Consider the following 22536-nt stretch of genomic DNA (forward strand, 5'->3'; position numbering starts at 1 on the left):
AGTAAGGAGGTACTTTATTTTCTAATTTGAAAATGTTTCCATGCATACTTACTTTTTTGTAACACCCCTTCCATTGCAAACTTGTATATGACCTTGTAGTAACTGAACGCACTATGAAATGTAGTCACTGAAACTTAGAAGTTCGCCAACTTCTACCGTGGATTTCCTTAGCCAGAGAAGTTAAATTTTTTATGACCATGAGCAACAACTAATTCTGGGCCCAACAAAACAAGAAGAATCATTATGGTTCGTTTTTTGTATGCAGTCGTTCCTCAGTATCCTCAAGGGATTGTTTCCAGGACTCCCTGTGGATACCAAAATCCAGCGATGCTCAAGTCCCTTATATAAAATGGTGTAGTATTGCATATGGCCTGTGCATCTCCTCCCAATATACTTTAAATCATTTTAATTTTTTTTCTAAATACTTTTGATTCAAGACTGGTTGAATCCATAGATACAGAGGGCCAACTGTATGTATATTACTTTCCAGTGGGATCTCAGATGTGCCCAGTAAAGTCCATCCACAACATTGACCATGATGGGAGCATGAAATGAATCACTTCAATTTGAGGGAAAAATATGAACACATAATACTCAATCTGTCCTTGAAGGATAATGTTTCTTGTAGAAACTCTTCCTCTGAGTAAACCTGACCTGATTGGCTCGCAAACTAACAGCAATGAATAGCTTCCAAAAGAGATGTTTGGGGAAAAAAAAACAAAAACAAAAGACACCTGCTACTGTAGAAACTAGTAGAGCAAGCTCGTAAATGACCAGGATTCTGTTGAGCACAGTTTAAAGCATTGATCATAATCTTCAGTGTAACCAGAAAATTTAGCATGTGTACTTTATTCTTCCTAGTGCCTATCTTCAGTTGCCACAGCACTGCAGTCTGGCTTCCTTCCGTACTGTGAACCTGTGTATCAGCGTTGTGTAAACCTAGTACAGAAGACTCTTGCACAAGCCATGGTAATTTTTTTAAAATGTCTTTCCCTTCTTGACATGGTGGACATTTTTCCAAAAATAGGCATAATGTATACAAACTTTTTCAGTAGTTAATTTAAAACAAACTTACAAAAAACATTGTGTCTAATTTCAGCTAAACAATGCTCAACCAGATCAATATGAAGCTCCAGATAAAGATTTTATGATAGTGGCTCTTGATTTACTGAGTGGCCTGGCTGAAGGACTTGGAGGCAACATTGAACAGCTGGTAGCCCGAAGTAACATCCTAACACTAATGTATCAGTGTATGCAGGTGAGACGTGAAAGGTGAAAATAAATTGAAGCCTGTTTCTCTGTGTCACATTGGGGTTAATTTCTTCTTATTTCTTGTAGGATAAAATGCCAGAAGTTCGACAGAGTTCTTTTGCCCTGTTAGGTGACCTCACAAAAGCTTGCTTTCAGCATGTTAAGCCTTGTATAGGTATGAATATTTTCTACTGCTATGAATATGGTTTTTTAAAGTTATTTTTACATCAGCTTTGTTTTTTATTATTAAACTGAAATTGCATGGAATCCCAGCATTTATAAATGTACACTTTATTGGTTAAAGTGAAGTTGCTCTGACTGAAACAGGCAAGATGGCAGGAACCCCTAAAATTTCCTTGAGCTTGCCATCATCTCAGCTTTTTAGGCGCTCCTGTTACTGGAGGAAATCTTAGTAATAATACTTTAAAGGACATGCCCACCATGGAAGCCTTGGTACCACGGCCTAGTTAATAGATCCTTTTTTTGAGTAGCCACCTTTTTGGTAGAGGTACACAGAAATAGTAATAATCAGTTTATTATTCTCTAATAAACCAGCATACTTTTTCAGATACTGCAGAAAACTTCCAACAAATGTTACTCTAACTGAGCCTGAGCCTGGTGGCTCGCACCTGTAATCCCAGCACTTTGGGAGGCCAAGGCAGGCAGATCACTTGACGTCAGGAGTGCGAGGTTCGAGACTAGCATAGCATTTGTCTTGGCCTTTTGTGACAATGATAAGGAGTTCCTTGAATGTTGTACCATGAATTGTTCTCAAACCTATGGATTATAAATGCGTTATGGGATTTTTCCCCCCTTTTCTGTATCTCAGCATGCTGGATAACAATTGTTTTAATATGGCCGGGCACGGTGGCTCACACCTGTAATCCTAGCACTTTGGGAGGCCGAGGTGGGCAGGTCATGAGGTCAGGAGATCAAGACCATCCTGGCTAACACGGTGAAACCCAGCTTCTACTAAAAATACAAAAATTTAGCTGGGCGTGGTGGCATGCGCCTGTAGTCTCAGCCACTTGGGAAACTGAGGCAGGAGACTCGCTTGAACCCGGGAGGCGGAGTTTGCAGTGAGCCGATATTGTACCACTACACTCCAGCCTGGGTGACAGAGTGAGACTCTGTCTCAAAAAAAAGAAAAAAGAAAAAAAATTGTTTTAATACTTGATTTAAACCTTAATTTAAAATATTTATTGAATGTTTTATCATCTGATATAATCGTGCTTTTGTGTAATAACCATTTCTCAAAAAACGTTAACATAAATTATGATATATTAAGAACCATCAAGTTTAAACCTAACAGTATAATGAATTCTTATGGGAAGCTTATGATTCTCATATTTACCATCTAATTTAGTTTTTTAGTTGAAATTTACATGAAAGGATTTGATTTTTTTATTATAAAGTTTTTAAGATGTACAAAAGTAGAAAAAATGTAACAAACCTCCTATCACCCAGCTTCAGCTGTCCAGCCATGTTTCCTATATATTGTTGTCAATGGTGAGAGACACATAGATCTCAGATATTTTGGAGCAAATCTCAAACACAGCGTTAGAAGTCACAATATTTTAGTACATACTACCTCTTCTTACAATTGTTTTTTGTTAAACCATGTTTTTTATTCTGAAGAGTTTACTGTGAATTTTACTGATTGCATCTTTCTGATGTCTTTAACATGTTCCTTTGTCCGTTGTATTTACTGTAAATTGTTTTGATACAGAGACTGAGGTTTAATGAGATTTATGTTGTTTTGTTTTTAAGACTTTATAGATGGTATTGTGTACTTTCTTAAGGAGGTACCTACATAGTGTCTAGTTGTCCCTCCTTTTTTTTATGTTATCAATCTTGATGATTGTCTCAATCAGTGATTCTCAAGTAGGGACAATTTTGCCATTCAGGGAACATTTGCCAATGTCTGGAGACATTTTGTTTAACGCTGGAGAGGTGCCTTTGATGTCTAGTAGGTAGAGGCAAAGGATGTTGCTAAACATCTTACACAGGAGACAGCTCCTCTTCCCCCCAACAAAAAAATGATCTGGCCCAAACTGTCAGTATTGCTGAGATCAAGAAACCCTGGCTTACATCTCCTGATTTATTAGGGGTTTAAAAAATTATGATATTCTAATTCTTCATTTAATAATAAAGATGCTTATATAGAGAGACATTTCCCATATCAATAGATTACTGCCCTGAGGTAAAATCATATAGCAAAGGCAAGATAAATACTTGATTCTTTTCTATTTACCGATTTTGAGAAAATGAATTGATTCCTAGCATCCTCCAAAAGTATCTTTGATGTTTCAGAGTTTAGTTTTTGGGTTTTTTTAGTGCCAGTGTGACTTCATGATCTTCAAGCTGTTGTACTGCTTGCAGTGAGAACTTAAGTTGGCTCCCAAGTCCTTTCGTTACGACGAGGTAGTCCACTTATTTTACACATTTTCTGCCTTTGCCTGTAATGTGACATTTTCTGAGAGTCCTTTTTTTTTTTTTTTTTAGTGGAAAATGATATTCAGAGACCACAATCAGAGTACAAGAGTGAAAGTTGCTTTAAAAGCCATAATCATTGATTTTTTTTTTCATCTAATTACAAGAGATTACTCTGACCAACTCTTTTTAGTGGCATTTTGTAAAATATACCCAAACTCGTATTTCCTGTTCAACTTTATATGAAAGTTCATTGGCCAGATACTGCTTTCTTAAGATAAACATTACCAACCCCTTTTAAAAATATTTTTAAATACAGTCGCCTTTTTCCACTGATTTTTAAATCGATGTTGCAGTAGTTTTTTTAATGGTGAAACTTGTTATTTCTTGCTTAGATTTTTGTTTCCATCTAGTAGATTTCCTTTAAAATACAATATACTGCTATTGAAAAGTTTACTACATAGTTTAAATTTTTTTTCTAGCTGATTTCATGCCAATATTGGGAACCAACCTAAATCCAGAATTCATTTCAGTCTGCAACAATGCCACATGGGCAATTGGAGAAATCTCCATTCAAATGGGTAAGATGTTTTTCCCTATTTAAAAGCGTAAGGCCTGACACGGTGGCTCACGCCTGTAATCCTAGCACTTTGGGAGGCTGAGGTGGGCAGATCACCTGAGGTCAGGAGTTCGAGACCAGCCTGGTTAACATGGTGAAACCCCATCTCTACTAAAAATACAAAAATTAGCTGGCGTGGTAGCGGGCACCTATAATCCCAACTACTTAGGAGGCTGAGGCAGGAGAATCACTTGAACCTGGGAGGCAGAGGTTTTGGTGAGCTGAGATTACACCACTGCACTCCAACCTGGGCGACAGAGCAAAACTTTGTCTCTAAATAAATAAATAAATAAAATATAAATTTTTAGGTGCCTTGATATTTTTGTGATTGCTTTAATTTTAATTATTTATGTTTCTGTATTTGTATGACACATCAGAGTTAATAAGGGAAGCAAAATTTCACATTGGTATTTTAACGTTCAATTTTTCTGTTTTGTTTTTTTCTTTTTGGGATGATCTCTAGGTATAGAGATGCAGCCTTATATTCCTATGGTGTTGCACCAGCTTGTAGAAATCATTAACAGACCCAACACACCAAAGACGTTGTTAGAGAATACAGGTACCATATGACTGAACTGTTTCAGTGAAGAGAAAATTTGTTGCATTTTAATTTTAATATGCGTAGAGAAACCAAAGCAAAACTAGCTTTTAAAATCAAGCTTATTTTGTATTTAATTGCTATTTTGGATTCTCAGTAATGAAATATACTGTTCCAGCTACATTCTATAACCAGTTTTCAGTGGTTATATATTTAGTGGTATAACCAGAAAAACACTTTTCTCCCCTATTCCAGTGTTTTAATACTTCCTAAAATGGATCCCAGCTAAGATAACTATTTGAACCACCTGAATTTTGCTTTTAAATCAATTCGAAGAGTAACTGGGAGCTGGGAAGTAATTTTTATTTTTTCAATCTGTCCAAATGTGGTCAAAAAGATTCAGTGGCAAATTGGTTAGATAACAATGGCATTTGTAGTTTGTATTTCATCATACAATTTTCTTCGAATTGGGAATTTAGGCAGTATGTTATGGGATTTTTTTTTTTTTTTTTTTAGGAAGCTTGTTTCTCTTTTGCATTATAGAGAGCATGTTTATATTAAAGAGTACCTTCCATACTATAGAACACATTTGTGGGTGAATTGAGTCCTTTTCTTTCTACCCTCCCTGATTGCTGCTAACAATCCAGAAAGACAGAAATTTTGTTTTCATTCAGGCACATTCCTTTCTTTACATACTAAGATGATTCCTATAATTTATTTATAATTCAATGAGTATTCTACCAGAATACTAGACAAAGATTAAAATAAGGTTTTCCAAATAAGAAAGTTAATTTTCAAAGGCATTTTTATTTGGTATTTTTAAATTATAGAAAGTTCATTTTATTCTAATGCTATTAAAATTGATAATGTTTACTGGTATGGAAGGAAATCTTTTAATTATGAAGCAGTTATCTGGCTGTTTGGCTGTATGGGTACTGTTTATTTTACAAAGTGAATTAGATTTTCTTGCTGAAAAGTGCAAAAATCTATGTATAGGATGGGTTATGAAATCCTGTTAGGTTTTTATCTTTTCAGAATGCAGTACCTATACATGACATTCAGATTTGAAACACTTGCCATTATAAAATTATTGTTGAACCTAAAAAAACTTCTTTTTATTTTTAAATGTGAATGCTTAACTGCAAATAAATGTTGAGTGTAATGTATATGAAAGTTTCTTGTGGGATATCAGCTGGTGAATTTGTTACATAGTTTATTTAACAAATTGGCTTTATTTATAAGATTATATTTTAAGTATGATTATATCCTGCATAAATAAATGAGTCGTAATGCCCTAAAGTTGATGGACTAAATTGATGTTATTGAGAAACACACTTGGGATTCATTAGATTATCACTTATCACAAGTGGCTGCATAAAGTATTGTTTTCTTTATTACTTACCCAAAAAAGTGGGTTTTTTTTAATTATTAAAATGATTGTCAATGGCTAATACTAGATTTTAGCAGCTTTTAATTACCATTATCTCAGTATTTCATAAAGCCAATTCCTTAGTCTGCCATTAATTTGCTTTTTTCCGATTAATATATATCCTACAGTGAACTTTTTCAATGGACCATCATCTGCTTTATCGCATGTTTCATTGGATTGTTCATACTTGCCTGTTTAATGAGAATGTTGCATAGTTTGTGTCTTTTGAACATAGGTTTTCTTTCTCTTGCTTCATATGAATCTGCTGGATTTTAGTATTATCTGTGTAGTTTGCTTCAAGTAATCCTTAAACATTTTTCTTTACCCCCTACCCTTTTTTTATGAAAGGTTAACCTGTAAGTTTTTGAGAGAACACCATTAAAGCACTTCATGGTTTGTTTTCTGTTTGTATTTTTTCCCGTTGTGTATGAATGTATTTATATGTACGTACCTTTGAATTGCAGAATGCAGTTCCGAGTTGCATTTGTTTTAGCTCTTTGTAAGTTTAAAGACTTCCTTAGTTTTTATGGTGAATATATGTTTGCCCACTTCAAAATTGTAAAAAATAAAATAATAGTGTGTAATTATTATAATGTATTACCTATTTTGTGCTGTACCTTTAGTAGCAGAAACAGAATATTTATGTTTTCCTATGGTCCACATATCATATGTCATTGCAGTGGGCTGTAAATTTCCTTTATTAGAATTTTATTTCAAATATGGCCTAAAGTTAGTGGACTGTTACCTGAATTACCAGAGGTTTGTCAAAATGAGATTTGACATTGTAGCATAGCAATATTCTAATCCATTCATTCAGTGAGTACCGTGAGACTTAAAATCTGACAGTTGATTTTGATATAAAGTAACAGATTTCCACTGGTTGGTTTGGCAAATGTTAATCAAAAAAATTTTTAAACTACCAAAAATTTGGTTTAAATTCCCTAGATAATTTCCAAGGAATGGAAATTACTTTCACCTGTATTAGTTTGAGATACTTGAGAAATATAATCACATTTACTGATATTTCCTCAGGAAAAAAAACTAGATTTTACTATTAAATTCTGAAATTTTGGCTGACTTTTGAATGAAGGTTATCTAAATTTGTCCATTTAACTGCTCATCTTATTAACAGAATGATAACTTGACATTCGATTGAGCAAGAAAAGCAATTCATTATGGTTTTTGGTGTTCTCTCAATCTTTAGATTTTTTTACTTCCTTTTGTTTTTCTTTTTCCAAGAGTATGCCATATATGTTGCTGCCCCTTACTTTAGGGGGTGGTAATAAACAGCACTGGTGAAATCTTATGTTTATTATCATACACAAATTCTGTTGGTTTCTGTTTCTGAGTTATTTGTTGTTTTTTCTTTATTTTTTCTCCTTCCCCCCTCATTTGCTCATGTCTTGGTTGGCGTTTGGTGGTGTATAACCGTGATTGCGTTACCTTAGCAATAACAATTGGTCGTCTTGGTTACGTTTGTCCTCAAGAGGTGGCCCCCATGCTACAGCAGTTTATAAGACCCTGGTGTGTATTATTCAATCTTTTTTTTTAATTCATTTTTCTTCACTCTTTCTTTCTCTATCTCACTTTTAGATATATTTTCAGTTGGTTACAAAAATCACAATCCTTTATCATTGCCAACCATGTGACTAATCTTGTCCTATCAGGTTTGTGAGGTTTTTCAATAGCATCGTCATGTATATTTATTTTATGTTGTGGCTAACGACTAATTGATGCATGGGATAAGATTGTCACATGCTTGCTGTGTTAAAAAGCTTGATTATACATAAAAAGCATTTAAATATCCACCAGAAAAATAAAGATGCATGCAAATTCTATAAATTTAGGTTTTGCATTACGTTTCTTTTTTAGAATTAATTTGGAAACTTGGATTGCATTAAGAAATACATGTTTAAATTTGTTACGTATAAAAATATTATTTACTTGTTAATGTAAAAATTAAACATCTACACCATAAGCTATATAGTAATAGTTTATATTGTGGCACTATATCCTATGTTTTGCTTCTTTCAATTGATAATCTTTCAATTCAAATCATTTTAGTAGTGTTTAATGGAATACAAGTCATGAGTACAATTTTAAAAGTTAATTTGGTAATTTGCTCTTCTTGGCTCAGGCTCAGTAATAGTTTAAAATGGGAGATTCAAATGAGTTATCTACTTTATAGATGCAATTTATTAAGAAAATGTGGATTTCACTGGTTCTACTGTATTGAGATAAGATGGGCCCAACAAACAGGAAGTATAAGTAAATGAAACTAAAGCTTTCCGAAAAACTCTTTTAATATAATCATTATCTATACTGTGGTGCTTATTCCATTAAATACTGTCCATTAGTATTGTAATTGAATCTGCTTGTTACTTAAATGCTGAACTCAATTCTGTAATTCAATAGGTGCACCTCTCTGAGAAACATAAGAGACAATGAGGAAAAGGATTCAGCATTCCGTGGAATTTGTACCATGATCAGTGTGAATCCCAGTGGCGTAATCCAAGTAAGATTTCACAAAGATTTGTTTTTAATGTCTGATTAATAAAATTTTAAAGGAAGAAATATTTTAATACTTTAATTATAAAAAGTTAACTGTTTTCAAAAATACTAAAATACAGTTAAACCTTTAAAATGTTTATTTCTTAATATCTTGACATTGTAATACCTTTTTTCCCGAAAATTTTTTGTCATGAAATGAGATAGTAACAGCAGATTGGGACAACAAGGTTATATTCTTGTCTTGAATCAGGCCATGGCTTCTTTCATCCAGATTTCAGACCTCATTTATTTATTTTGTCCCTGCCTCCCATCCCTGGATATCAGTTTGTGGATATCTACACTTAAGAGAGTGACCAAATAGTAGGAATCCTATCTCTCTGTTCTAAATAAAATACTTTGAATCAGATTTAGAAATAATGAATAAAATGAAATACAAATCAGCCATTGAAATTGCTCTAATTTTGAGAGCTTATGATTTATTCATCTTTGTTTTCCAAGTTCAAGTTATATGTAGACATTTTAATTATTTGGCAGTAGTATTGAACATGAGTCCAGTTAAGCATCTGGATCCAACTGCCAATTTTCTAGACACGCAAAACAAAAACATGTTGAATTACACCATGTATATTCAGTGAACAAAAGACTAACTGTGGGACTCCAGGTTAAATACCTGGATTCTTCAGCAGACATGTTTAAGGAAAAGAAAGCATGGAAGGAAACCTGTAGACAAGAGACCCAAGATATATCAAATCAATTTAAAAATGTAGTTGAGGCCAGGCATGGTGGCTCACACCTATAATCCCAGCACTTTGGGAGGCTGAGTTGGGCAGATCACAAGGTTAGGAGTTCAAGACCAGCCTGGCAAACATGGTGAAACCCTGTCTCTACTTCAGATACAAAAATTAGCCAGGCGTGGTGGCAGGTGCCTGTCATCCCAGCTACTCCAGAGGCTAAGGCAGGAGAATTGCTTGAACCTGGGAGGCAGAGGTTGCAGTGAGCCGAGATCACGCTATTACACTCCAGTCTGGGAGACAAGAGCAAGACTGTCTGGGGAAAAAAAAAGTAGTTGAGGGAGGGAAGCGAAGAACTAAACTTTGGTGTCCAGGAATACACACAAGAGTTAGAAAACTGCCCCCAAAAAATGCTTTTATAGCAATAACTTTCTCGCATTTTTTAATTTTCAAGAAAATTCCAACTTTCCACTCCGAGAGGGGTGTTTTGAACATTTTTAAATTGTGACCGTTTGATGTTTCCTAGCTTGTATTGTGGTTTTTCTTAACTCAGTTTTAGAAACGTTAATTCTGTTTTATAAAATTCAAATTGATATAGGTGATAGACATTGAAAACCTACAAGTTAGAGTTAGATAATAACTTCTGACTGATTTCACACTCATAAAATACTCATAACTTACTGTTAGAACAAGCTAGTGCCATCTTGAGAGGTTTCTAGTTACACAATAAGCTTTTGACATTTTCTGGTTTTTTTTTAATACTTAAGAACTTCGTGTGATCTCAAATGTGTGTTAGAGATATCTGATACGACATGTACCATCTTTTTCAAAAGCATCTTCCGACCAGGATTTTATTGTTTCTTTCTCTTTGAATTAATGTTGTAAGATGATAAAAGTAGCACATGTATGATCATAAAATTGCTACCAACTTAAGAGTTGGAGGAAAAGAAAGCATGGAAGGAAACCAACTTAAGAGTTGGTAGCAATTTCTGTTTTACAACTTTTATTTACATACCTTATTTTGGATATGGTTAAAATAAAATGTCATAGGTTTATTTACATTTAAATTTTTTAATCACAAATTCTAGGTATCTGTGCATTTAAATTTTTAACATCAGATTTGGTATTTGGAAGACATAATTGAATAAATTGTGTTAAGCAAGTCTTATTTGCTTAAATAAGCATCTTATACACATACTGTGGTATTACCAAATTTTTTGAAATTAGTGATGTTCTCTGAATTTATTAGTAAAATTTATAGTTGACATGTCAGAAAATCAGCATTATGTTGAATGCTGTTTGTTGAACTGTTAATGTTTCAGTATGATAGGCAAGATTGAGAGAATGTTTTAATGAAATGCTTAAAGCATATTGTCATCTTGTTCTTGTAGTCAGAATAGCCTGATTGTCTTTTAAGGAATTGTCCAAAAGTTGGGTTTTTTGTTCTTGTTTGGATTGGGTATTTGTAATTACATAATTAGTTTTTCTCTAATTTTTGGTTGTTTCACTTAAGTTTTGTCTGAAAATGGACCTTGAAATCACTAATTTCTCTATTTCAAATCAAGGTCATTTAACATATATTTAGCTAGCTTTAAGTTCTTGGCTAGTCAGAACTGTAAGGTCATTGATTTTATGTTTTTCTTTAATCCGGTAAGTGAAAGAGTATTTTTATAGGTGTCGATTTGGTGCTTCCAGTTCATTTCTGATGCTGAACATTTACTGCACAGGGGGTTATTTTGTTGTGTGATGGAGGACGTTAAAGTCCAGTATAAACTGAATGAGTTGAGGTTCCTTGACTGTGGGCTAATAGGGACAACCATTAAGGTAATCTCTTCTAATTCCTCATGATCATAGTTAATTTTTAAATGTTTCCTTTTTTAAGCTAGATTCTAAACTCCAAGGTTTACATATATCTTTTGCTGAGTTTGACAAATACAATGTCAACCTAAGATGTATTTCTTGCTTGTTACAGGATTTTATATTTTTTTGTGATGCCGTTGCATCATGGATTAACCCAAAAGATGATCTCAGAGACATGTTCTGTAAGGTAACTAATAAGTGTTTATAATGCGTCATCTTGGGACTGTTAATATCCTAGTGGAAAACTTTAAATTATGTTTACATTTTTTACAAAACTTAGGCTCTTCAAGTCAGTATTGATAGTTTATATATATAACTCTTATTCTTGGTAACAAAGTTGGTTTGATCTTTTCTTAAAATACAGCAGTGACTCCTTTTTTTTTTTTTTTTTTGAGATGGAGTCTCACTCTGTTGCCCAGGCTGGAGTGCAGTGGTGCGATCTCAGCTCACTGCAGGCTCCACCTCCCAGGTTCGTGCCATTCTCCTGCCTCAGCCTCCCGAGTAGCTGGGACTACAGGCACCCACTACCACCATACCCAGCTAATTTTTGTATTTGTAGTAGAGACGGGGTTTCACCATGTTAGCCAGGATGGTCTTGATCTCCTGACCTCGTGATCCGCCCGCCTCGGCCTCCCAAAGTGCTGGGATTACAGGCGTGAACCACCACGCCCGGCCTAGCAGTGACTCCTATCTGTAGAGGATGCACTTTGAAAGTATTTTCCCAAGTGTACCACTAGTTTAGGTGGTCCCATTATTCCATTTAAGGAAAATAGTACATGTTTTTCAAGTGGAAATGGAGATTTGGAGTATAATCTGAAAAAGAGTAAATCTAAATGGCCGCCACAGGAGTAAGCCCATGTCATTATTTGCTTTGTTTATGTTTTTGGTGGCGGAGTCTCGCTCTGTCTCCCAGGCTGGAGTGCAGTGGCATGATCTCAGCTCACTGCAACCTCCGCCTCCTGGGTTCAGGCGATTCTCCTGCCTCAGCCTCCTGAGTAGCTGGGATTGCAAGCACGCACCACCATGCCCAGCTAATTTTTGTATTTTTAGTAGAGGTGGGGTTTCACCATGTTGGTCAGGCTGGTCTCGAACTCCTGACCTCGTGATCCGCCCGCCTCAGCCTCCCAAAGTGCTGGATTACAGGCATGAGCCACCGCGCCCGGCCTATTTGCTTTGTCAATACCCCCTTTTGATTAACTCATCAGTACTCAACCACAGTAAAAAATAAAATGCAGTTACACATTTGAATCACCCAAGATTAAAGTTAGTGAACTGTAGTTTGTCATGAGCTCAAAGCTTGTATATTTCCAGTTTGAAAAAATACTACATAAAAATTGTATTACTTGGATGACTTCTCTACTTCTCTGTTTTTTCATTAGTATGGTATCAGATTGCTTAGAGTATGTCTGTTGCTGGAATACTTGCCAAATTCTAAACTTCTCAAAGCAGAGTTTAAGCATATGCTATGAGGTACTTTTAAGAAAGGCAGGTGTATTAGTCCATATTCAGGCTGCTGATAAAGATATGCCCGAGGGCCGGGCGCGGTGGCTCACACTTGTAATCCCAGCACTTTGAGAGAGGCCGAGGCAGGTGGATCACCTGAGGTCAGGAATTCCAGACCAGCCTGGCCAACATGGTGGAGCCCCATCTCTACTAAAAATATAAAAAATTAGCTGGGCATGGTGGCGGACGCCTGTAATCCCGGCTACTCAGGAGGCTGAGGCAGGAGAATCGCTTGAACCCAGGAGGTGGAGATTGCAGTGAACTGATACCGTGCCATTGCGCTCCAGCATGTGCAACAAGAGTAAACTCTGTCCCCAACAACAACAAAAAAAGATGTGCCCAAGATTGGGTAATTTACAAAAGAAAGAGGTTTAATTCAACTCACAGTTCCATGTGGTTGGGGAGGCCTCACTGTCATGGTGGAAAGTGAAAGGCACGTCTTACATTGCAGCAGGCAAGAAAAAGAATGAGAATCAAGTGAAATGGGTTTCCCCTTATCAAACCATCAGATTTCATGAGATTTATTCACTACCACCAGAAGAGTATAGGAAAAACTGACCCCATGATTCAATTATCTCCCACCAGGTCCCTCCCACAACACATGGGAATTATGGGAGTACAATTCAATATGAGATTTGGGTGGGCACACACAGCCGAAACATATTAGCAGGGAATGGTGTAGAATCCTACAAAGTTTGAGAATTGCTACTTTAAAATGGATAAAATTTATAAATAATAAAATCAGTTGTGTTGGATTTCAGAAACTATGCAGATCTGTTTTTCTCTTTTGTTAGTGATAAATTAATGGTTTTTCACTCTTACAGATCCTTCATGGATTTAAAAATCAAGTTGGCGATGAAAATTGGAGGCGTTTCTCTGACCAGTTTCCTCTTCCCTTAAAAGAGCGTCTTGCAGCTTTTTATGGTGTTTAATCTAATACACTTAAGCTGCAGTCCCAAAATTAGGGGTAAGTTATAAGAAGTTTGGAAATTTTCAGGATGAAGAAAATTTTGTTAGGGCTATCATTTCAAACTACTAAATAGAATAAAAAGCTATTTGTTTTCTAGAGGTTGAATAAAACATAGCCTCATATCATTCTATCTTGCGCTTTAAATTTAAAATTACTTAAGTGGGCCAGGCGTGGTGGCTCGTGCCTGTAATCCCAGCACTTGGGGAGGCTAAGGCGGGCGGGTCATTTGAGGTCAGGAGTTTGAGACCAGCCTGGCCAACATGGTGAAAACCCACCTCTACTAAAAATACAAAAGTTAGCCACGTGGTGGTGGCACGTTCGTGTAGTCCCTGCTACTCAGGAGGCTGAGGTGGGAATATTGTTTGAACCTGGGAGATGGGGGTTGCAGTGAGCCAAGATCGTGCCACTGCACTCCAGCCTGGGGGACAGAACAAGACTCCATCTCATATAAATAGAAAATAAAATTACTTAAGTGAATCACTTTCAGATTTATTACCTCTGTGGTCTCATCACCAATTATGAATCAACTGTTCTAAGACAAGGTATGAAATAGTTCTCGATTTTGTAATTAGAGCTAAAAATAGATCAGTATCTTTTATTCCTGCCTTTTTATACTCCTCTTCCCTTTCTTCAGAGGCAGGAGAAAAGGGGGGTGGGTTGCTTGTATTTCTACACAGATGGATTAACTGCCCTCTGTGAATTCACATGAACGTTCATAAATGGCCAAAATTTGGCATCAGTGGGTAGTAGAGTTCTGTTTGTAAAAGGACCACTGTCAGGTAACAGTTTAATCTCCCAGTAATCTTACCTTATTTCTTAATATCCTTTTTATCATTAAAACTGTTTAGCATAGAAAAAAGGTCTTACCAGGAAAACCAAGTGACTGGAAGATAGTGGAAATGACCAAATGAAATAGGATCAGAATGAGAATTAGGAACATCAAGAAGGCAAGTGTAGGCAGTGTGTAATGGCCCCCATCTATAATTCCAGCATTTTGGGAGGCTGAGGTGGGAGCGTTGCTTGAGCCCAGGAGTTTGAGACCTGCCTGGGCAACATGATGAGACCTCCATCTCTATGAAAAACATTTAAAAAATTAGCTGGACATGGTGGTATGCACCTATGTTCCCAGCTACTCAGGAGGCTGAAGCAGGAGGTTTGCTTGAGCACTGGAGGTTGGGGCTTCAGTAAGCCATATTCACCCCACTGCATTCCAGCCTGGGTGACAGAGCAAGGTGCTGTCTCCAAAATAAATAAATAAATGTTAAATTTGCTTTTCTCTCTTTTTTTATGTAGAATTTGTTTTTTGATATTTACTGAATTAGTAACCCTACTGTGGTAATGAACACTTCTAGTGCCTTCTAGGCTAAAATATCAGACAACACCAAATAAAAAATGCTCCTTTGTGTTTTGATAGGTTGAATTTTTGTTTGCTTAATATTGAGAATACTGGGGGGGGGAAGATGGTGTTTTCATTCTGAGGGTTGTCCTAAAGAAAGGGCTACTTAATTTTCAAGAAAATAAGGCCACTTGTTATATAATAAATAACCAGTTCCCATTGGGTCCCATTTTGCAAAAGGGGATAAAGAATTAGATTAATAGCATCATACAAGCCATATTTCATCTATACAAAGTGTTGTACGGCTGTCTGTACAACTCTGCTACCCAGCTTGGCCTCACTTTCATACCTGATGCAGCACAATTCAGCGCCATAAGAGAAGGAAGCAGTGTAGTTATGACTAACATGATCTTAGGCAATTTGTCCAAACTTCTCATTTTCTTTATGGGTAAAGATAGTATTCTTATTTGATTAATTTTGTGCTCCACTGGCTTTGAAAGACAAACGATCGTTAAAGATAAAATTGTTTTTGTTCTTTTTCTTATAGGTCCTTCAGTCTTGGAGACTATGAGGGAGCCTCTGCACCCAGGGAAAATGTTACCCTTTACAGGGGGGAAGGGTAAACCAGTAGGGAATACAGTACAATCCCAACCCTACTGGGAGGGGCGGGAGGGAGGTGTTGCCGTCACTGTATTAAGTCGATGTTGGGAAACGTTTTAACATCTGGAGCTTTTGTGGGTGGAAATATGTCTCCAGTTACAACTCCGCAGTGGATGTGAAGAAGCAAAAAAAAAAAAAAAAAAAAAAAAAAAAATCTATTCAGTCTACTCACAAAACAGTACATTGTGGAATATTATGGGGAATTGTACCAAAACAAGAACCATATAAATGATGCCTAGGGACAAGAAAGAGGAACAATTCTACAGCGCACAATAAAGGAAACCTAAGAATGGGAGTTACAAATAGTAAAGAAGCTTTTTTTTTTTTTTTAATTTAAAGTTTTTTTATATAAGTTTTCCCACATGATGGGGCCTTGTTTTGCATGTTGGTGAAGAACTACACAAACAAAACTAATATAGTTAAAATCAGCTTGCCTTCCCATAGTAGAAGCAGGTTCTTGGAAGTTACAATTTAAGGTACCCCAAAAAAGTTGGAAATAAAGCAAAACAAACATAAACAATGAAGCACCCTGTGAAATGCCAAATGAGTCACTCCTTTTACCTTTTTTGGGATGGGCAGGGAGGGAGGAATAAATGGGGTTGGGCATATCAAACTAAAGATGACATCTTAATTTTGCATTGAACATTAATGTAGCAGATATAATTTGATGGTTATACTTCATTAGATTTAATTTCTAGGCCAAGATGTTATTTTTTAAAGTGCAGTTTAAGGTTCAGGCATGCATTCTGGCTCATAGTGGTTGAAAGTAATTGAAATTAGTGGGAAAGTAGCATGCTTGCATCACATAGAGTGAGATTGGTATTCATTTACCTATGTTGCGCCAGTTTGTGTTGCAGTTTACCAATTCAATATAGCCCTGCATTTAAAGTTCCTTTTTAAGATTTGTGGATTTTATTTTTTATTAAGAATATAGATATATAAAGTACTGTAGTTACAGGTAGGCCTTGAAATATCTTTTTTAGGATCTGTTAGGATAAGATTGATATTGTATCGTGTGTAACCTGCACAATGTGGAAAGCTGATATACCTGTGCAAAATCTTTGCCTCTGTGCTGTCAGTGTGATGTGCTTTCTGCATGGTTATATACTACTAGTGATTTTATCAAAACTCCTAAAATTTAAATTACATGGTAAAAGATCTGTAAAAGGCTGCATAAATGTTAGTTGGCACATAAAGACAATTGTAGAAGTTGAAAAATGATTGCTATATTTCAATGTTTATTCCCACTCAACATACTGCCTTCTAAGCTTCCCTTTTTTGTTCAAAGCATGATCTTAAAGATATGTTTAAGTTAATGGATGTAATGCAGGGTTCCTACACTGTATTTTGGCGCATGTTGGTGGCCCTCTGTGCCCTAGATATATGCACACAGGGTGCAAGTTAAAAGCTACAGAGTGAAAGTTGGTTTGGATCCTCTTCATTTCATTTGTTTAGCTTTTCTGTTATTTTTCTCTACTTACATGTATTCCTGTGAATAAATCCTTGTTAAGTTAACCCTTTACTTTTCCTTCCATGTGTATTTTCTTATATACTGTGAATGTGAAAACCTAACTGGTACACTTGATCTTGTGTTCATATGAAAGTGCAAGTCTTTATTAATTTGGATTGCCTGAACAGTGTATCCCATGATGAAGGAAAATGGAGAGATTTTTCTTTTTAACTCTGCTGGTCAGAGATGAAGCCACGCCTTTCCATTTTTCAATGCTGCATATTTAATCTGCAACAAAAATGTTAAGCCATAACAGCCTTTTTATATTTTAGTTTGTCACCTTCGCATTGCAGAATAAATACTGAGTAACCATTTTTATAAGCAGTTGCTCCTCTTTGCATGGTTCTATTCTCTAAAAGTGTTGAATGATACAGCCATTGCACTGAAGTTTGAGCTGTGTGCGTGTGAATTTATACTGTTTCAAAAATTTCAAATGCATGGTAGCATGCAGAAAGGTTTTTGTTATTATGTGTGTGTGTGTGTATTTTTTTGTTTTGTTTTGTTTTGTTTTGTTTTAACACGTTCTTTCACCTTTCCTCTACTTTGGCTTTGCAAATTTCAGTCTGTAGAGCCTGAAATTAAATTATTTTATAGTGCCTAATATTTTTAAAATTATAAGTTGGATTCAGAGGGTATACAGCATTTTGCTTTCTAGTACCATTGCTTCACTGGGGACTCAAAATTTTCTTCCCTGTTAGTCTTTAGTAACTGAGTAGAGTAGCTGTTTTATTCTTAGATTATAGTGATATTCTGTAGTGTTTCAAATACTTAGAATAATATGAGAGCTAGTTTAGTATTCTGGAATAGATAATATTTTAAATTGAAATGACCAAATTCAATTTAAAACACATAAAAACAATCTTCAGTAAAGTTTTTTGAACTTGTGGTTGACAATTCTGTACTGACTAAAGGCAATATTGTCACCTGTCTGGTTAAAAATTAGTTTCCAATTAGGCAGATGAGTAACACTATTAAAAATGCACCCAGCTTTGTAGTCACTTGACATTTTTTTAATTTAAATGAAATTTAATTTGAAAATAATAAAAATAGGTAAATATGACTGGCAACCTAAATTTGTATTGGGATTTTTTCTGTATTTTTCCCCTTGAGGTTACTGTTTCTTCCTAATTTATATTTCAGATACATAGTGTAGAACAGGAATTTGCAGAAGCCATTTAAGTTATCTTTTGAGGTAAGCTCTGATTTAGCATTTATTCTGATAAAACCTAATACATCATGGGATATATATAAAGCAACTTAATTCTTGTGGTGTAGTCTTAATAGTTTTGAATGTTGACTGAATGTCTATGAAATTGTGAGTTTGTCTTTGTTACATTCCAGTGTTTCTGCCTCTTGGCATGCTTAAAGCACGGCTTACTTCATCTGCTCCTTACACACTAAAACGCTGTTAGTGTGCTCAACTACAGAAATAGCCGCTGCTAAGTGATGTAGATTTTCTACTTGAATATTTTTATGTTGTAGGAACCTCAGGAGGTCAGTGTTTACTGTTTTATATATGCCTTCTTTTTCCTGTTTGAGCTTCTCTCTTTGAAGGATTCTAACAGAACAAAGCTGCTGATCAACCTAAGTTGGAAACAGAAAGTGTAATTAATATAACTTAAATGCATGTTTGGCAGTTCCATGTTACAGTCCATTAGTGAGTGAACTTAGTGACACAGGTATTCATTTATTCAGGAAAGAATTTTGCTTTTTGTATTGTCTGATCTCTTCAATGACTTCATACTGTGTTAGAAAAAAAAATCACTTTTTTATATTTTTTGGTTGGTTATTTCCCAAATAATCAACATGTAAATAATCTTTTAAGAGCCAGTTCTGATGCTTTACATTATTGCTACTTGATTTTGTTACGCAAGTTAGATTTCAGAAGAATAGATTTTAAAACACTTAACCAAGCCATTACATCTTAAAAACAAAACAAGTAGCATACATTTTGTAATTAACATATTGATAAACACTGTGATTTTTTTGGTTAAGACTTTTTCATCTGAATTGCTTAAATTGCATATATTGTAAAATAGGATCAGATGTATATTTTAAACTAATTTCAATGGACTTTCCTCTTGAAATGCTTTGTCTACTCAGTTATAAAATATTCAGATACAAGTTTTATCTCAGGTGAATACTCTTGTATTGTTTTTGCTTTGGTGACATGCTTATAAAGGGTCATCCTACTTACATTCTTTGTTTTTTAGTGTATTTCATTGAGACTCTTTCCATTTAGTCTGATTTTTTTCCTAATACTCTAGCAGACTGGGGTGGTATAAAGCCCTCCTGACAAGCCGCCTGCGTGCAGGTTTAACTGAAAATGAGCTACATTTGGTCCTCATTTTCTTCAGACTCTCAAATAGGAAAGTGGACATTTTTCTCCCCTATATAAAATTATTCTACCTAGCAGAAAAGCCAGAAATAAATTAATTACATCTTAAACTCTTTAGTCTAAATTTAAGTCCTTTGCCATGAGGAAAAAGTGTTTTTTTGCTTCATATGGTTAATCTATATTATTCATATTGAATGTATTAACAGATAATGGTGCAAAAGCATTCTTCCCAGGGGAAGAGTGTATCATGCATAACTGCAATTTAAGTCCTTCCTTTGATAGTACTTTAAAACACACACAGCTTTGCTTACTGAATTATTTTTGCAAATAATACAAGGCGGGGAAACTAACTGTTGGTACTAGTATTGTTAATGAAGTGTAGGCCTTGGAACCTTTAAGAAAACTGGTCTTCAGATAGTTATGGGCCTGGGATAATCTAAATGAAAGGTCAGATCAATAATGAGCTGTGTTGTTAATATTATCTGGTAATAATACCATGCAATATAGCATTGTATACCAACGTAGTGCATTTTATACTGTATTAAATGTGGAGATACTTCTAATGCCTCTCTAAAATTAAATTTTACATAAAAGTTAGTTTTATTCACCTTTAGGCTTTCCAGGTGAGTTGTGACTAATTTTTTCATTCTTACGTAGATCTTTCACCCATTAGCATTATTTACGTAGATAATTCTTTATGCCTAGTTATTATACATATTAATTTTAAAGGTACACATTTAAATTACACAATTGTTCATTGTGGTTTGTATTCCAGAATGTATTTTGTTTTTTAAAAGATGCATAATAGCTGAATGTATGCATGACTTTGAAAGAAGTTAAAATGGTGATTTTTTTTCACCTCTTGTACATTTTAAAACCAAGCCAAATCTATTTGCCAAGCAGTGTATCACTAATAAGAAAAGCAGTTTTTCTTTTCATTGCAATTTTTGTTTATCTACCATAGAATTTCCTTATACTGTGGCTTGGTATTATTCAAGATTAGCTATTTCGCAGGTCTTACATCTTTCTGAAAGCCTATTATAATATGGTTAGCCTATAAGGCAGTGTTGGTCCCCTTCTAATGTCGGCCTCATAAAGGGGTTCCACCGTACTTTCCGCATACTACTTTGTTGTTGTTTTCCTTTATGGATATATAAGCAAACTGAGCTTGGGTGATTTTTATGGAGACAATAATTAGACAATACTGTATGATTAGTTTTACTTAATAGATTATCATCTTGTGAGAAGAGATGTTTAAACGTGGTAAATGACTTCATATTACAAAACAGTTTTACACTTAATATGTTAACATTGGGTGCAATAATTTAGTAGCATTAGCTTTAGTTATAAATAACTGGATCTTTCTGCTGACAACTTAGGTTGTATGAGTTACGCTTAAAAGCTTTAAATCTGATGTTTCGTGTACCTGCCACACTATGTTAGAATGTGTCCTTCAAACATATCCTCCTGCAACTTCTCAAACTGTACTAAATTGATATTTCTTGAAGTCTAACTCTGTGCTAACAGATCTCCATTTTAAATAGAATACGGTTTTAATTTTTGATAAGCTGCTGAATTTTAAAGAGAGTTTTTTGGGGCCACCAAATATTTTGGATCATGCAGAGAATATATATTGTACTGTAGTAATTTTGTATTTACATTTGTATGATGTGACATAATAGATGTGAATGTTAATCACTGCTTGACTATGTTAATAAAGTTGTTTAACTATAGATGTTGCACTCTGATTTTTAATGAAAGGAAATGAGTTTTCTTTTTCCCTCTTACCCCATTTGGATCTAGATAAGCCTTATGTTTTTGGGGGTTTTTTCCCTTGTTTTTAGTTTGAGGTTTTGTTTTGGTTGGTTGGTTTTTTTTCCTTAGCTTACACATTAGTACAGTTTTGTTGTTGAACATCATTTATTTCTTAAAACGAGTGTTTTCTTATTTGCATAGTATAGTAAAAACTTATTTTTCCACAGTTTAACTTAACTCGATGTGTTTTAAACAGTTGATTCTAGGTTCAGCTGTTTGAGGACGGGGGAGATGTATTGTGTAAAAAGGGAATTAAAGGTGAAATTGTGAATATAAAATGTTGATGTAAGGATAAATTGCATGAGTGTGTATGAATGTATATCCTGTTAAGCCTTCCTGTATATCCTTCAAACAATTAAGATTTGTAATTTTGGGAATTAACTTATAAAAGTAATTTTTTCTTCAGGTTGTAATCCATTAATATAGTTGCATGTTACTAATTAAATGTATATTAACATATTTCAGGGAATATGTGTGCATAACTGTCATATGGTTTTTGTTGTTGTTTTTGAGATCCAATCTTCCTCTGTTCCCCAGGCTGGAGTGCAGTGGCGTAGTCTCGTCCCACGGCAACCTCTGCCTCCCTGGTTCAAACGATTCTCCTGCCTCAGCTTCCCAAGTAGTTGGGATTACAGGCATGTGCCATTGCGCCCGGCTAATTTTTATATTTTTAGTAAAGATGGGGTTTCACCATGTTGGCCAGGCTGGTCTCGAACCCCTGACCTCAGGTGATCCACCTTGGCCTCAAAGTGTTGGGATTACAGGTGTGAGCCACCACGCCCGGCCTTGTCATACAGTCTTTTATCTGAGATTTAGAACAGGAAAGAGCCTAAGATTACATCAGTACAATGCAAAAACTTTTAAGAGAAATGAGGCTTGGGTTTCTTTTTCTTTGTTACCTGGCCCTGAAAATATTTGAGATACTTCTGTTGTGTTAACAAGAAAAGAAAATTGGAACTTAGATACCGTGTTCTAAAACACATCCTCAAGAGATTAATATTCTAGAATTTTAGGATTTAGGTTGTGGGGAAA

General features: G+C 35.2%; 1 protein-coding gene across 3 annotated transcripts in view; it reads left to right on the top strand.

Annotated features, from left to right (window-relative positions):
• Nucleotides 1-21422, top strand: part of TNPO1 (transportin 1) — a 98853-nt gene extending 77431 nt beyond the window's left edge. For all 3 annotated transcript variants that reach the window (XM_015140266.3, XM_015140267.3, XM_028849506.2), the window contains exons 16-25: nucleotides 862-969; nucleotides 1100-1258; nucleotides 1339-1426; nucleotides 4167-4265; nucleotides 4767-4862; nucleotides 7719-7794; nucleotides 8686-8785; nucleotides 11485-11559; nucleotides 13700-13842; nucleotides 15729-21422. In XM_015140266.3, the coding sequence (XP_014995752.2) occupies nucleotides 862-969; nucleotides 1100-1258; nucleotides 1339-1426; nucleotides 4167-4265; nucleotides 4767-4862; nucleotides 7719-7794; nucleotides 8686-8785; nucleotides 11485-11559; nucleotides 13700-13807 (909 nt within the window). In that variant the 3' untranslated portion in view covers nucleotides 13808-13842; nucleotides 15729-21422. The remainder of the gene's footprint in view (nucleotides 1-861; nucleotides 970-1099; nucleotides 1259-1338; nucleotides 1427-4166; nucleotides 4266-4766; nucleotides 4863-7718; nucleotides 7795-8685; nucleotides 8786-11484; nucleotides 11560-13699; nucleotides 13843-15728) is intronic.
• The last annotated feature ends 1114 nt before the right edge of the window (nucleotides 21423-22536 follow it).

This window comes from Macaca mulatta, chromosome 6 (assembly GCF_049350105.2).
Source record: "Macaca mulatta isolate MMU2019108-1 chromosome 6, T2T-MMU8v2.0, whole genome shotgun sequence".
Classification (NCBI taxonomy): Eukaryota; Metazoa; Chordata; class Mammalia; order Primates; family Cercopithecidae; genus Macaca; species Macaca mulatta.